Here is a 15326-nt window from a genome sequence, read left to right on the forward strand (position 1 = left end):
ATCCCTATATGTTTTCCATTTAGAATTTGCTGTTGGGAACATCATCAGTTAGTCCCACTGAGTGCAATTTAAAACTGTCTGAGAACACCGTAGCCACCCTTACGAAAGCAAAAGCCCTATCCTCTTTTGCTTTCGATATTAGCTTTTGCTTAATATCAATAATAAATATAGATATTGATTTGGCTGATTTTGATATCACAGCCAAATCAGCGATTCTCGCAAATAATCTTGGTCTATCATTGCCCCTATGCGGAAGGAAGATAGGCAAATAATACGCAAAACGTCGAGTTCCCAACGACAAGATTCGTAGCGTGGACAGAACGACTGACAATTTATACGAGATAGGGGAAAAACCATACTATCACCTTGATTTGAGGTCTTTACGAATTCCTCCAGCCTCTGATGGGGTTCGAATTCATATCTCTCCAAACGAGTGGCGAAACCACTGTACTGTCATGGAGGATCCACACATAATTTGTCTACAGGGCTTCACCACCCCATCCGTATTCGGGGGTGCCCGTGTTAATTGCAGACACGAGGGCAGCATTTTTTAAAAATTCATTTCCATGTTATCTTATTTGGAGCACAGAACGTCAATTTGTCCAAGTTAATGCCCTCATACTCGAAAAAATTGAACTTGTGGACTCCAGCGATTTTGGTCTCTTCTCTGGGATGTGGGCTGGAGCGGCAGTGCGTAGCACACGCTTCTTGATTAGACCGGGGTTCGAGCCAGTGACCACCAAATACGGAGGATGCGGAAAGGTCAGGGAATGACCACCGCATATCCCCGGAGCAATATGGCCTTAGTTGCTAATGCTCCATAAAAAAAATAAAATAATAAATAAATCTCTGGGATGTACGTTGTTTTGGGACAATGGCGTCTCAGATTTTATAGCGAAACTTGAATTTAATTTGTGTAGTAGTGCGTATCTGATTTAATATGTACTAATGTTGCATTTTGAAGAGTCTTGATTAGAAACGAAATAGAGTAAACTGTGTAAAATCGAGCATTTTACAATCATCCAGAATTGTAAAAAAAAAGTTTAAAATACGGAAATAGTAAGAAAGCAATCCGGCACTCGTATTACGACCTCATTTGTCTTTAAAAATCATGCAAATCAGGTACATTTCTATTTCTTTAAAGATGCGTGCAGTCCTTTAAATGTTGCTGGCTGCAGAAGCAGTTTAATTGCACAGACAATGGACTTAATTCTCACCAGAACAAACTTGACTTTAGTATTCAATATTCATCATCATCAGATTCGGTCTCCGTGTCGAAGGTTTGCAGTCATGATTCGCCAAAGCCTTCTGTTTTGGGCTCTTCAGAGCAAAGTATTTCTTCCTTTTCAACCATTCTTGATGTCTTTTGAAGTTATGATGGACATCATAACAAGATCCAATCTTCCGTACATTTCAAGGGTAAAACTCTTAAACGGTGTTAGCAAGCTGGCCGGTGATAGTCCACCGGACCGAACCTATTGGTAATTTTCTAGGAGGCTTCCGAATGAGCTAGTGTATAAACTCGCTGCCTCTACTCTGTCAGATAGTGACTGGAAGGAGTCCGACTAGTGTGCGTGCAAGGGGACATTGTGGAGGCCACGTTTCAAGGAACCGGGTATATCCTTGCCATATCCAAAAATTTCGTTTCCTTAATAATTCTCGCCCCTACCGAGCGAGAATTATTTATTTATCTTTTTTAGGTCTTAGCCACTGAAATCTCAAGAAATTAGGTGGCAGGACCTGCCAGAGTAAACAGGCAGGTCCTGCCACCTTCTGGAGTTCTTTGTAGGTTTTCTCTGGGAGACCTATTGCCGCTAGGCTGTTATGCAGGGTCTTTGGCACCATACTGGTAATTGACACAATGATCGGGATAGTCATTACTTTCCTGTAATGACTATCCCGATATGTTGTGCCCATTGTTTGTCCGACATGGTCAGGCATAATGTGGACAACGTTGGGTCTCAGCGGAGGTCTAGCGGCTAAATTGCCAAAAGAACAACGACACACAACACTACACTTACAAAATCCATACACTTTTAAATCTCTGGCCTTTACAGCGAACTGTTACACCTACAATGAGGGAAACCTCTAGTGCCGTTAGACAAGAACACACTATACAAGGTATGTTCGTGTCAGACGGCACCTGGGATTTCTCCCATCTCCCCGTGTGTTTCGCTGTATCGAGGACAGTACACTGTCAAGCTAGAGACTTGAAAGTGTGTGGGCAGTGTCTGTGCAGTGTGATATGTTGTGCCCATTGTTTGTCCGGCTTATTGGCCGCCAGGCCCCTAGTGGAGCCCGACGTTGCCCATACCTTGCCACGTGGAGGCTAGCCGGGTTTATCCAATATCGCAAAAAATTTCTCTGGCAGGTCCTGCCACCTAGTTTCCTGGGATTTCAGTGGCTAGGACCTATAAAAAAATTATGCGTTTGACATTAATGCTTAATGGGATTGCTGTTAGGAAATCGCTGGTTGGGGTTGAACGCTAAAGAGCTGTGTTAAAGGCCAAATAGGTCGGGCAAAATTTTGATGTTATTAAATTTAGACATGTGAGGCTATACGCTAGTTGTTGTTATTTGGTTTTTAGGAGCATTAGCAACTAAGGCCATATTGCTCCGGGGATATGCGGTGGTCATTCCCTGACCTTTCCGCATCCTCCATATTTGGTGGCTCACGGGCTCGAACCCCGGTCTAATCAAGAAGCGTGTGCTACGCACTGCTGCTCCTGCCCACCCGGCTATGGAGGCGCCCTATACGCTAGATAAAAGCTAATAGTGTTTGTTGTCTTAGAGATTTAGACGAAACCGGTGGAATTTAGACATTGATTAGAATTTGGCGGCATTGTTAAGGGTTTCTGTCGGTCGATTTAGTGAGGGGGGGGGAGACTGAAGACTGGAGAAACAGATAGAAGAACAGGGACGATAGAGTAGCCATCCCCAAAGAGGTCAGTGGAGACGAGCCCCACCAGGCGAAGTATTAATTAATTAATTAATTAATCTTTATTGTACAGAGGATGTATACAATTTACCCTTCACGGCAGGAATGCCAGGGGTTTCACATTGGCTGGTGTACAAAGGCCTTGAGGACGGGGCCCACATCGAAGTTCGGGTTCGTGCCTCAGGGCCAACAATATAATAGGTTTCAGTTAAATTTCACAGTATTCATAGAAATGTTATACAGTATTTTTTGACTTTATATACAATATTATACAGACTTTAAATTTATTATACTGCGACATTACTGTGAAGTTTTCCTGGTTGAGTTTACGTCATCAAGGATCTCCCTCCGGTATTTGCGGTCCTTGACAAATTTGTAGAGGTCGCCTTTGATTGCTTGGACTGTGATAAGCATCTGCTTGGGGAGAAAGCGGTCACTAAGGGCTAGTCTGTTATGGTTGGCTATAAGGGTTGGAGCTGATCTCAGTCCGGGTTGAGGGATCCTCCAGCTGCACAGTTCCCATATGTTTGGCTCCGAGATTATTCCAGTGGTCATTTTGACAGTTAGGGTGAGGCGTCTTTCCATTATAAGATTTGGCAGTCGGGCAAAGTTCAGTGCGGTTGCCATCGCAGTTGTTCTTTGCTGGGGTGGACGATGATGTTTATGTGTGACCCAACGAAGGAGCCAGTATTCGGAGGAGTACACACGCTTGATATTCGTGGGGGCTGCAGATGCCCATATTTCTGAGGCGTATAACACGACGGAGTATACAGAGGTGTATATGTACCGCTGAGTCACATCCAGATCCTTAACGTGAAGTAGTTGTTGTTTGGTAATCCACCGCATTTTGCAGAATTTTGTTATGAGCTTGTCAATATGGGGCTTGAAGGTCAGTTTGCAATCGAAAACTACTCCCAAGTCTGTATGTGTATTTACCACTGGAAGGAAAATGCCATTTAGAAAAACTTGGACTTCAGTGGGTTGGTGCTTCAACGAAAAGACACTTTGGGCTGATTTTTCAGGATTAATAAGTAGTCCAAATTGATGGAGATAGGATTCTAATTCGTGTAGCTTTCGATTGATCTTTTCATTAATTTTTGAGATATGTTCGCCCGGGTTAATCTGGGTGTGTAACTTAATATCGTCAGCATAGCAGATTATGTCTTCTCTCTCTTGAACTAAGGTATGGGGGGTAGGTAGGGAGGAGAGGAGACAGAGATCCGTCTCCTCCCTCCCCTGCCTGGGGATGGGGTTTTAAAGGGAACCAGGTTAGAGTACCCAGTTCAGATCGCCAATGGCGTGTTGGCAGCAAAGAATGTCTTCATCGGTGTCATGTCCAAGGAGTGTCGAATCCGGTATGAAGGTCAAGCTGCCCATCCCGCTCCGGGGGTGGGATATGTTAGCTGGCAATGGGGAACCCACCAGGCAAGGGGGTGGGAGACACATACATTTACTTCATTCATAACTGCATTCTCACTCTACTTGCATTTTTTTATTATTATTATTATTATTTTTTTTTTTATTTTTTTATTTATTTTATTTATTTATTTTTTAATACTTTTTTCTTATTTTATAATTTTTGTTTTCCAAGTTTTATATATACTGTATATATATATTTTTTTTTTTATTCACTCAACTCATTCATCTTTTTCTCACACACCAGGAGGGGATGCAATGATGTGTAATGTAAATTTAAATATCAATTAAAACTAGGATTAGTGTGTACTTAACTGTAGCATTTATGGTTTGTGTTCTTTTTCTCACACACTTACACTTTTATTCATTATTCTTCTAGCTCTTATCTCATTTATTCGACTCTTTCTTTCTGCACTGCACTCTCTGGGCACCTCAACTTACTGTTATTCTTCAGTTGTGGTGCAGGCCTAGCTGCAAGTTGTTTTTTTTTTTTTTTTTTTTTTCGCAAGCCAGGGGAGAATGCAGTGATAGTGTTTATGTGGTTAGTAAATGTTTGTTAGTACAGTATATATAAAGTAATGTAAGTTATTTTTAACTTTGTATTCTTTCGGCCAATTACACTTGCTCTTCCACTCATTCCCACTCACTCTCTCTTTCCCTCATGCTAGGTCACTCTTTCTTTCACCAAAACTGCCATTTATTCCCTTTTACCATAATTCCTAGTTCACCCAGTGCCCAACCTATTCATTGTCTTTCATTCTCATTCATTCATTCTTCTTTCATCTACATTGCATCCCCTTGCTACCAGCTTACTGATATTTTTCAGTTAATCTGCTTCCCTGGCTGCCTATACATCTCCCTCCCCTACATGGTTTCTTATTTGGTGTGGGGCCCTAGGTTCCTACACATGGCAGGGTAGTCGTGGGGAGTTTTGTTATGTCAGGTTTCTGTCAGGGTGCAGAATACTGCTATCCTAACAGTTTTTAAGTCATCGTCTGGGCGCGGTGGGAAACTTGGGCAATTTTAAATATTGATTATTGTTTAATTGTTGGGGGGGGGGGCTGAATTGCCATTCTTTGGATTGCTCTGCGCATTTCGAATATTTTCTGTGTGAAAGATGTAAAAGCTTTATAATTTTGCTCTTCTATGATAAGCAGATGTTCTTCTCCCCTGGGAAGGGGACCAATCTGTGCTATTAGCTCTGTTCTGGGGATGTCATATATTATACATTCATAGAGAATGTGTGCCCAGTCTCCACTTTCGCCACAGGTGCAGTTTGGGTCATCGGTCAGCCCTAAGGAGATTAGTTTCGCCTTTAGGGAGCCGTGACCTGTCAATATAAATGTTGTAAAAAGTCCAGGGGCATACCACTTAGGTGGCTTTGGGCTAACCATTGACACCAGTGGCAGAAACCGTTTGGTGACCAGACCTCTGGTTTCCTGCTCCCACTTTGTTTGCCATAGCTCGTGGAACTTTGTGGCTATTCTTTTTCTTTCATCATTGAAGGTATTGGTTGTATCAAGGGCTATCCCCAGAAATTCTGTGGGTATGCCCTTTTTAAATCTATAATATAAGCCTCTTTTGGCTACTTCCAGGTAAAGTGGGAGAGTTCCGGCCAGCAACTGTAGTGCAGGTGTGCTTACTGTGCGACATGCTCTGGTTATAGGGTCCTTTGTATCGATTCTAATTTATTCCTATTTCTTACTATGGCCGAGCGGATTAGTTTCACCGGCTCCATAGGTGATAACGGGTAGGAACATTGCACGGTATATGATTGCCAGGGTCTTTCTTTTGAGTCCCCAGTCTGCTCGACTGATCCTGGCAATCATACCTGCATAATTTCTCACTTTCTTCGCCAAGTAGATCAAATGGGGGTAAAAAGTTAATTTTGAATCAAAGACCACTCCAAGATATTTTAGTTCTGTTATCATTTTTATAGTGGTTATCTTAATTTTGATTTGTGGACGTCTTCTTATGTCCAAATTGGCTTTTAGAACACACTATACAGCATGTCCTCACCACCTTTTCTTACTTCTGAATACCATGAATTGTCAAACTAATAGAGTAAGCTGATCTGCGAAATGATCTAAACCTCCCAAACACTTCCTAGTTCATTTCACAAATGTACGTGGTCTCAGTTCTAATCTCAACGATGTCCATTTCCACTTGCAGTCTGCCAAACCCCATGTACTTTTTCTGACAGAATCTCAGTTATCGGTTGATTAAACCACTGCTCATCTCAGTTGTTCCAATTATTTGCTGTACGATTCCTTTCGCTTCAAAGGTGGTACTTGTGCATATGTCCGTTCTGATATTCACTGTTAGAGAATTAGTAATTTGGAATCTCCTCTTTTTGATCTTCTTTGGCTTAAAGTCTCTCTGCCACATTCTGCCAAATTGATCTGTTGTCTCTATCGTTCTCCCAACTCCACTAATCACTTGAAACTGTTTCACTTCCTCTCTTTGAAGCTTTCCTAACAGTGAAGTAATATTCCTTGGTGATTTTAAAGTTCACAGCTCCAGCTGGTTTCCGTTTTCTACTCACGCGAACCCAGCTGGTCGAGATGCTGAGGTTTTTGCAATTACTAATTACCTCGCACAGATCGTTCATTTACCTATCAGAAAATCCTAACCACGCAGCCAACACGCTTGATCTTTTTCTCACAAACAACGCATCTAAGTACACGGTCGAGGTGAATGATTCTCTAGGTATCTCAGATCACAACTTGGTGATGAGCTCTTCTCCAATGGTGCCTTTCTCTCGTGGCCATCCTCAACCTTGTGTTGTTTGGCATTACACGACACGAATGGAAAATGGGATGATCTGCAAGATTTTTTTCTTTTCCTTAGTCGGATTACCGTTTCAAATCTTCTGATGCCAACGTTTGCTCAGATCATGCCAGTGAATTAATCTTGTAGGGATGAAATCCTTTATTCCAAACTGCATCTTAAAATCTCGTCCTTTATCGCAATTCGCTTGTATCCAAATCTCCAGGTTCATTTTCTGCCTACAACAAAGCTGACAACAATTGTAAAGCAGTTATTAATCAAATTCAAATCAAATTATTTATTAGGGTCACCCGTAATTGATTATATCTACCCATGTGTTTTGTGTCTGTAAATTGCGTGTGTTTTCTGGTCGATTTGCCTGTTTTGCTGGACGAAAAACCCCAGTTTCTGCGGAAGAAAACCCTTGCTATCTGCGCCTGAGGCCGACTAACTCAGCCACGGAGTGAAAAAAGCCCATTAAAGTTCCTCGCATCATCGACGGGATTCGAACCCCGGCTTTTTCCACCCGGTTTGGGGAGGACGGTGGCCATACCACTCTGCTACCGCGCAGACTCCCTGTTATTACATGCGGATTTGGTACCATAGAGCAATAATTGTTCGCAATAAATGCAAACTATAAACAATTTAGTGGAGTATCTTGCACGCCATTACCAGGGCCTGCTGCACAGTAAACTCTCCGGCCCTCTAGGTTCTTGCGGGTGTCTTCCCTCTTGATTTGGAGGTTATCCATCGAGGATTGCACTACTGCTTGTCGCTGGTCATCCCAGCTACCATCATTGGACATACCATCGACACTCACAATGACTGTAAGCAAGAAAAGAAGAAACTAGCTGCCATGCTACTGCAAATATGGCAGACAAGATGGGAAGAGACGGACAAAGGCCTAATAACTAAGAAATTCATCCCGGACCTCAAACTTGTTTATCCAAAGTCACCGCCTTGGTTCTCTCCTGGCCTCTATTAATCTCACGCCATACTTTTCTCCCATTGTGTGAATTTTGTTAAGTGCTCTCTTTAGTTCCGATTTACTTCCAGTAGTTATAACAGTGTCATCCGTGTCTCTAATCCTATTGAAATTGTTCTGCCTTATTTTTATACCTTCAATGTCTTATAAAGATTCTGCAATTAATTCCTCACTATATAAATTGAAGGAGGAGGGTGACCACAAACAACTTTCCTTGTCTTACATCTCATTTGACCTCAAACTACTCTGTTATTTTGTTATTTATTTTGAAAGCCTCCTTTTATTCTAGTTATAGGTTTCTTATAATTCTTAAATCCTCTCCCTCAGCTCCTATCTTCTTAAGCATATTGAGCATTCTCCCATGGTTGACTCTGTCAAAACGTTTTTCAAAATCCACAAATCTGATGCACAATAGTTATAACAATGTCAATGTTTTGTGATCTTTTATTATCCTCTGACCAATGGTATTTAGTTCCATTATTGCGTCTCTTGTTCCTCTATTTGCTCTGAATCCATATTGATCATCCCTATATATTCTTCTCTTTATCCTCCTCAATATCACCCGTAAGAGAATTTTGGAGGCGTTCTATGATGTTGTTCTGTAGTTGCTGCAAGCTAGGCGAGCTATATGAAGAAACTAAGCAAACTATTGTTTGCTTAGTATCTTCAGGTAGCTCTCCTGTCATGTAAATATCATTCACAAGTTATGTCAATGTCTCCAAACCTTCTTCATTCATATTCTTGAAGAATTCTATAGGATTATTATCCATTCAGCAAGTTTTTCCGTTCTTTATTCTCTTTGTTGCTTCCTCTATTTCTTCCTTCATAATTGGTAACTCAGCTTCCTCCTTCGGGATTACAATTTCCTCTGTAGCTGTCTTTTTCTGCGTATAATATTTTACTATTATTTTTAACTCCTCCTCCTCGGATCCTTCTTTCCTTTTGCTGAATTCCTTTTATGATCCTGAGCTTTCTGTTGGTGTTATGTTTTTTTATCCAGGTCCTCAATTTCTTTACACTTTTCTTCATGCCATTTTTTCTTTTCCTGCCTACATCTTTTTCTTATAGTGGAGTTCAGCTTCTTGTACCCCTCTCTATCATTTCTTTTCATCTTTCTTCTCTTTCATCATGCATAGGGTTCCTTCCGAAATCCATTGTTTCCTTCTGCATTTAATATAATTAGTGGCAAATGATTGAAAGAAGCAAGCAAAATCGGCCAGAAAAAAGAAGAAAAGTCAACTAAAATGCAAGGTATTGCATTTATCAACGTTAAACTTCAATTGTCACTTCGGTCTGACCACCGACCGGTCCTAAAACATACTGCAAGCAGTCAATTAAATTTTTGGCGAAGCCATCTTTTTGAAGGTTGTGCAATACCGGGGAAACTCGTTAGTGAGGCAAGTTTTTGTTGCTGTGAAAATTGCGTTAATGAAACTGTTAATGAAATTGAAATCTTGCTGGCCGTGGAAGCAAATGAAAAGACAAGGCAGGGTAGTGTGTGCAAACATCTTTATTATTTTTCTGTTAAAGCCATATGGCTTTAACTATATAACTAGCTTTGAATTTCCCTCATATAATGCTATTTCTTATTCAGTTAAACTTCGCAACCTGTTGGAAATGATAGCTATGTGACTAGTCATACAACGCTTGCATGAGCCGGTGACTTTGTCACTTTTTTTAGGACAAAAACCTGTCATATTAGAACCAGCTCATCTGCCCCCCCTCCCATGTAGTATGTACATAAATTGCCTGTGTTCTCTGGCCGATTTACCTGTTTCTGCTGCACAAAAAGCCCTTGTTCCTGGGAGGAGGGAAGTGATGGATCCTTGTTGTCCATGCCCGAGACTGACTAACTCAGCCACAGAGTGAAAAAAAAGTTAAGTAAGCTGATAAAAACTGCCTCGACATAATAATTATTCTAAAAGAAGATGGGTTAATTTTTTTTTCTTATTCTCAACTGAGAAATTATTTTTTTCTCCAGAATGCTCTACCACTAAGTACAACTCTAAAATTCGGAATATTTTAAAACTTCTCAGTCCCCGAAGGTGCCGGATTTTAACCAGTTTTACCTTATCTGCATTTAATATATACTGTATAAGTTATATAGTTAACTTTCATTTTTATCAGTCTCCTAACTATTTCTTTTCTTTTCTTTTTTTTTTACTTTCTACCTTCGCCAGTCTGATTTCACTGTCCTCCGTGACAGTATAATGGTTTCGTACCTTCCCAGATTTGCATCCCGTCTGACTCTGGAGGAATTTAAGACCTCTTCAGTAGTTAGCAGATCTTGGGCAGAAGGAATAGGGTTCCCCACTTTATGAGTTATACTGCATTTTTCAGCTCACACACAACATGCAAATCGCGAAGATAGTAAACATGCAAAGATAACAGAACTGGAGCAATATGGCCTAAGATAGTGAAGATTCTTAAAACCATTAACAACAACTGCGCTTCCTTAGAGGAAAACCAATTTTTCATGGAGATTTCAATGAATGGCTGCAGTAGCTATCAATGAATGCCATCATAAGCGAATCATGAATTCCTCTTCCCACAAACAGCCCTAACTGGCCGGGAATAGCTGGTGTCTAGAGCTCTGGACAAACCATGCAACTGGCGCCTCAAACTTCGTGTCTGGGTTTTCCAAAGTGGAAAACCCAGACACGAAGGTATTAAAACTTATAGTACTGAGTAATGTACTTGGGTTGAAGGATGAGAAGAATGATCGTTGCTATTAGACTAGAATTTCTGAAGATAGTACTTTTCAGGAAATACGGGTGAAGGAAGGTTGTTCCAGAAAACGGAAGACGGAGGGATAAATGAGGAATAAAAAAAGTTGTTCTGTACGTTTCGAATAGAATATTAAATGGATGTTGACGTTGCGGCACGTGTTCCAACTGGTTTGGAAGGGAGAATTACAGGATTCAGTTTAAAAGAACAGTGCTCATCGAAGAATCTATAAAAAAAAGGCATGAAAGAGAACGTGTATGAGACCGAGAATGGAGAAACTTTGTAAGCGACGGGTCATTAATTAACCTGACTGTCCTCTTTTGAATGAAAGCTTGAGATGTGGAACATTTATTTCATGATAGGGCAGATTTGAGACTTGTATAGAGTAAGTAGTTGTTTAGAAGAAAAGTAACGCCGAGAAAAGAAAAGAAAAAAACTCAGTTATTCAGATGCAGAAGAAGCAATATTTGTAATGTGTTTATGCAAAGCGAGATTAGAAGTCAGGGTGATCCGTAATAGAGGTGTGATATTTAGAAATCTGAGTGTGTCGTCGAGATAAGCACAGGAACAGAAGAATTCTTTTTGCGATATATAAGACAGGACTGAGCTTTAGAAGGATTGAAATTAACTAAGTTTTCTTTACTCCACTGGAGAATTACTTGGAGATAAGTATGTAAGGAGTTGTCGGTGGATATTCAAGACGTTTAAGCTGTTTGTGCAAGGCAAAGTTTCTCAAACTGGAAGGGTGGAATGCAATGCGCTATCATCAGTAAAACTATGAATAGGATTTACGGTCAGTGGAAGAAGGTCATTAATGTACAAGTGGAAAAGAGTGGAAGAAATAACCGAACCTTGGGAACATCTGCATTGGTGAAGAAGTTAGAAGACAGAGAGAGCCATCTACCCTAACCTAGCGAGTGGTCAGCGAGAAAGGTGGAGTCCCAATTACAAAAAATAGTTAGTAAACCATAAGATGGTAGCTTGTTGAGAAGATTATCAAAACTTCAAACTTTTCGATTGAATTTGTCCATAGGTGGGTAATGTAAGCAAATGGGCAATGTGGATCGACATTGTCGGAATCCATATTAGCCCTGGTATCCATCTAATATGGATACCAGTGGATCAACATTGTCGGAATCCATATTAGCTATCGTTGATCAGCTGGAAGATACCAAATTTTATCAAAGCGAAGATAAACTAAATCCTAGGATTTATCGGATTTCGGACTGTTATAGTACCACATATCTCGGAAATTAAACTTGTAGCACTCACGTTTCAATGTACACTGTCGATTTACTATTAACGCATTTCTTGAAGAGAATGAAGGTTTCGTTTAAGATGATTTATTGTATTCTGACATAAGATATCGTGTGATCATCTGGTTAGTAGTTTTACAAATTTAAAGTGTCGCATTTCACAATTGCAACAACCCACTTACCTGTCTGTAGGTGTCTTCTATGGTAGGAATGTAGCTCTCTCTAAAGGTTCCTCGGACAAACCTGAGAACAAGAGAACTTTTTCCAACCCCTCCTGCCCCAAAAACAACCACCCTGTAATCATTACTCTGTTCAGGCATGATTCGCTGCGACTTCTGGAAAAAAAAAAAAAAATATATATATATAGAAACATCTTACAACTAAAACTCATTAATAACAGAATTAAAACAATTGATTTTGAAGTTAAATTTTATTTTTACTTTTGTTTACAAACTTTAGAGAATTTGTAATTTTTTGGCATAGGAATATACAACTGATTTTTAAATAACTCTTAAACTTAAATATTAATAACTTGGAGTGTTTCCATTTTGATCATACCAAACTGCTAGTTAGAATTGTTTGAGAAGTTGGTAAAATCCTAGACGAATCTGAATTCCCTCTTTCACTTGAGTTTCCTCAGTTCTTCTCCTGCCATTAATCCAGATTTAAAGCAAGTGCGTACTTTGAATGCTAAGATAATATTCATTCTGATTTTCGCATTAATTAACTTTGGATACATTAAATTAATTGGTTGTTTAAACAAGCAAGATAACACAATTAAACCCTGAATGCACACCGGGTGGTTAAATTACTTTAGCATTAATAAAATCGCATTCATTTCTTTCAAACAGGAACTCGCTGCTACCGGCGTACCACGGAAAAAGCAAAGTCTTGTTACCCAATTTGCCACCGAATATAAATATAGCAAAATAAGTCTTTACAGACCACCTGGATACAAAGGTTGCTAGGCAACTACTTCATTTGCCCTGTAAGGACGAGGCATCTTGCAACATCCACTTGATATTGATTCTGAAAGCTAGATATATTAGTGGTAATAACAACATCAGTAATTAACAAGGGTTCAATAAAACTATAGCCAATCTACCTGACTGTTGGGCAGATTCTTCGCAACGTATGTTTTGGTTTCCAGGAACACAATTGTCATCCAGCGGATAAGGAAGTGCAAAAGGATGTTTCTTCGCGTTACCCCGGTGCAGGGTCACAGTAGCGTGGGCGGCACGTTTAAGTGAGACTTAACTATGGCCCAATAACTTGTGGTATTTCAGCAGTGACATCTAGCGAACAGTGGCATAAACTTCCGTGCTAGCTGAGGACTGGGGATGCTGGTACGTAGCGAGAGAGAGAGAGAGAGAGAGTCATGTTGGATGCTGCGAAACCACAATTAATGTTTTAAAAGCGTGAAGTGAACCAACTAACTGTTATTGAAGTGACAGAAGTATAAAGCTCCTGCTGATTATACACGTAATTGGAACTACCATTTGTAATAAGCAGTTGGCCACATCAAACTCGTACCTCCAAATCTTGGAAAGTCTTTCTGCCTGTTTCCGGTTTAGAAGAATTTTCTTTTATTCTTTCTTCTGTTACTACACCAAGCAATCTCCAGTGTACGCTTGTGAACATTCACAATCACAGAACGTGTTTGTGTCAGTACTGTTCATTCATTTTAAGAAACGAATGAATGGAATTAAATATTTTTCAGTTATGGTGTCGATTAATCGATAACCAAATAGTTAAGCGTGTAGACGTTCAGTAATGTCTAATTAATTAAGATTAATTTAATCTTTTCAGCTTTGTGCTCCAACTAAGCATTTCACACAGTTTGACTCTTCCTCGATACTTCAATTCCTCATTCCTTCTTAACACCAACTGAGACTTTCCCTGTTTTTAGGTTCATGGGGACTTGAAACTTTCATGTAGCCGGGTAAATGATGCTCTCTTTTGTACACCGATTGGCCACTTTATTAGACGCACTTTACGTGGAATGGAGAGCTCCGTCAGTAACAGCATCACCTGCGATAACGAAGGAGGAGGATGACAACCGTAGGGATGCTGATTTTTTTTTTCTTTTATTACTACGACTGTGTACTACGGTGTATCGAAGTTGTTTAGGGCGTACCTGGGTGTATCAACAAGACTATCACCTGTGTGGCACGCTTTTGACACCTCGTTGAGTCTACACCACGAATAGAGGATGTTCTGAGGGATAAATGGGGCCTACTCTATTAGCTAACTGCACCTAATAAAGTGGTTCAGTGTATCAATTAAACTAATAAGGCCAATTTCTTTTTCTTCGTCTGAAACCTTTGTACCCGCAGAGGTTAATCTGAAAAATTGGTATCAAATACATTTTGGATCTCGTTGGAATATAGCGTTTATGATCATCTTCGCAATCGGCGAGCTTGAAGACCAATGGAAAAAATTAGGCTCTTGGCTCGCAAAGTATAATTAGTATTAAAGTATTTTATATGTAATGAGTGGTACATTTTTTGTAGGAGTACAATAGGCAGAATCCGATTATCGAGTTTGTTTGTTTGGATACTCATAGCAAGATTTTTAATGATTATTAATGCTTTCAGGCTCCAGCCTATTTAATGTAGGTTATTTTTGGCTGATGTTACATAACCTCGATTCCTTGCATAATTTATCTTAGTCGTTTTGAAACAAACCCCTCCAATCATTCATCGGTGCCATTAAGAAAAACAAGACAGAGAAGAAGTGGCCCCTACACTGATCTCTGAGGGCCTCCGCTTGCTGCACTGATCTACCCTGAGGTAGGTCCATTTATGGCTCTCTCTCTCTCTCTCTCTCTCTCTCTCTCTGTTAGGCGCATTATAGCCTAAGCTTCTCTTGCGCCAATAGCTTTTAAATAACAACAACAACAACTCTCTCTCTCTCTCTCTCTCTCTTTTAGTCAGCTCCTTGGATCCAACTGAAGATGTTGCCGTAATCTTAATTTACACCAGTTTACATAATTGCCTTTCGTTAGGAACCTTATCCAAACCTTTACTGAAATCAATGTAAATAATGTCAAAGTTGTTTCTTGCACCCAACTGTTTTCTAACTTAGTCATAATTAACCAGATTGGTCAGGAAAGATTTCTCCCTTCATGAACTAAGTCTCTTGTATTGTATCTCTCTCACCGCGGATCTCGTGATCTTCCCTACCACTGAATTCAAACTCCCTCTTCTGTAATTGGCCATCTCTTATCTCTTTG

General features: G+C 40.1%; 1 protein-coding gene across 3 annotated transcripts in view; it reads right to left on the minus strand.

Moving 5' to 3' along the window:
* LOC150077609 (GTP-binding protein Di-Ras2-like) overlaps nt 1–15326 on the minus strand; it is a 117693-nt gene that overhangs the window by 13556 nt on the left and 88811 nt on the right. For 2 of the 3 annotated variants that reach the window (XM_090385602.1, XM_090385603.1), the window contains exon 3: nt 12274–12426. In XM_090385602.1, coding sequence (XP_090241728.1) covers nt 12274–12411 — 138 coding nt within the window. In that variant the 5' untranslated portion in view covers nt 12412–12426. Of the gene's footprint in view, nt 1–12273; nt 12427–13196; nt 13304–15326 lie in introns of those variants that run through there. The other variant, XM_090385601.1, reaches the window with a different exon arrangement.

Source organism: Mastigoproctus giganteus, chromosome 12, assembly GCF_048544385.1.
Source record: "Mastigoproctus giganteus isolate SK-2022 chromosome 12, ASM4854438v1, whole genome shotgun sequence".
NCBI classification, from domain to species: Eukaryota; Metazoa; Arthropoda; class Arachnida; order Uropygi; family Thelyphonidae; genus Mastigoproctus; species Mastigoproctus giganteus.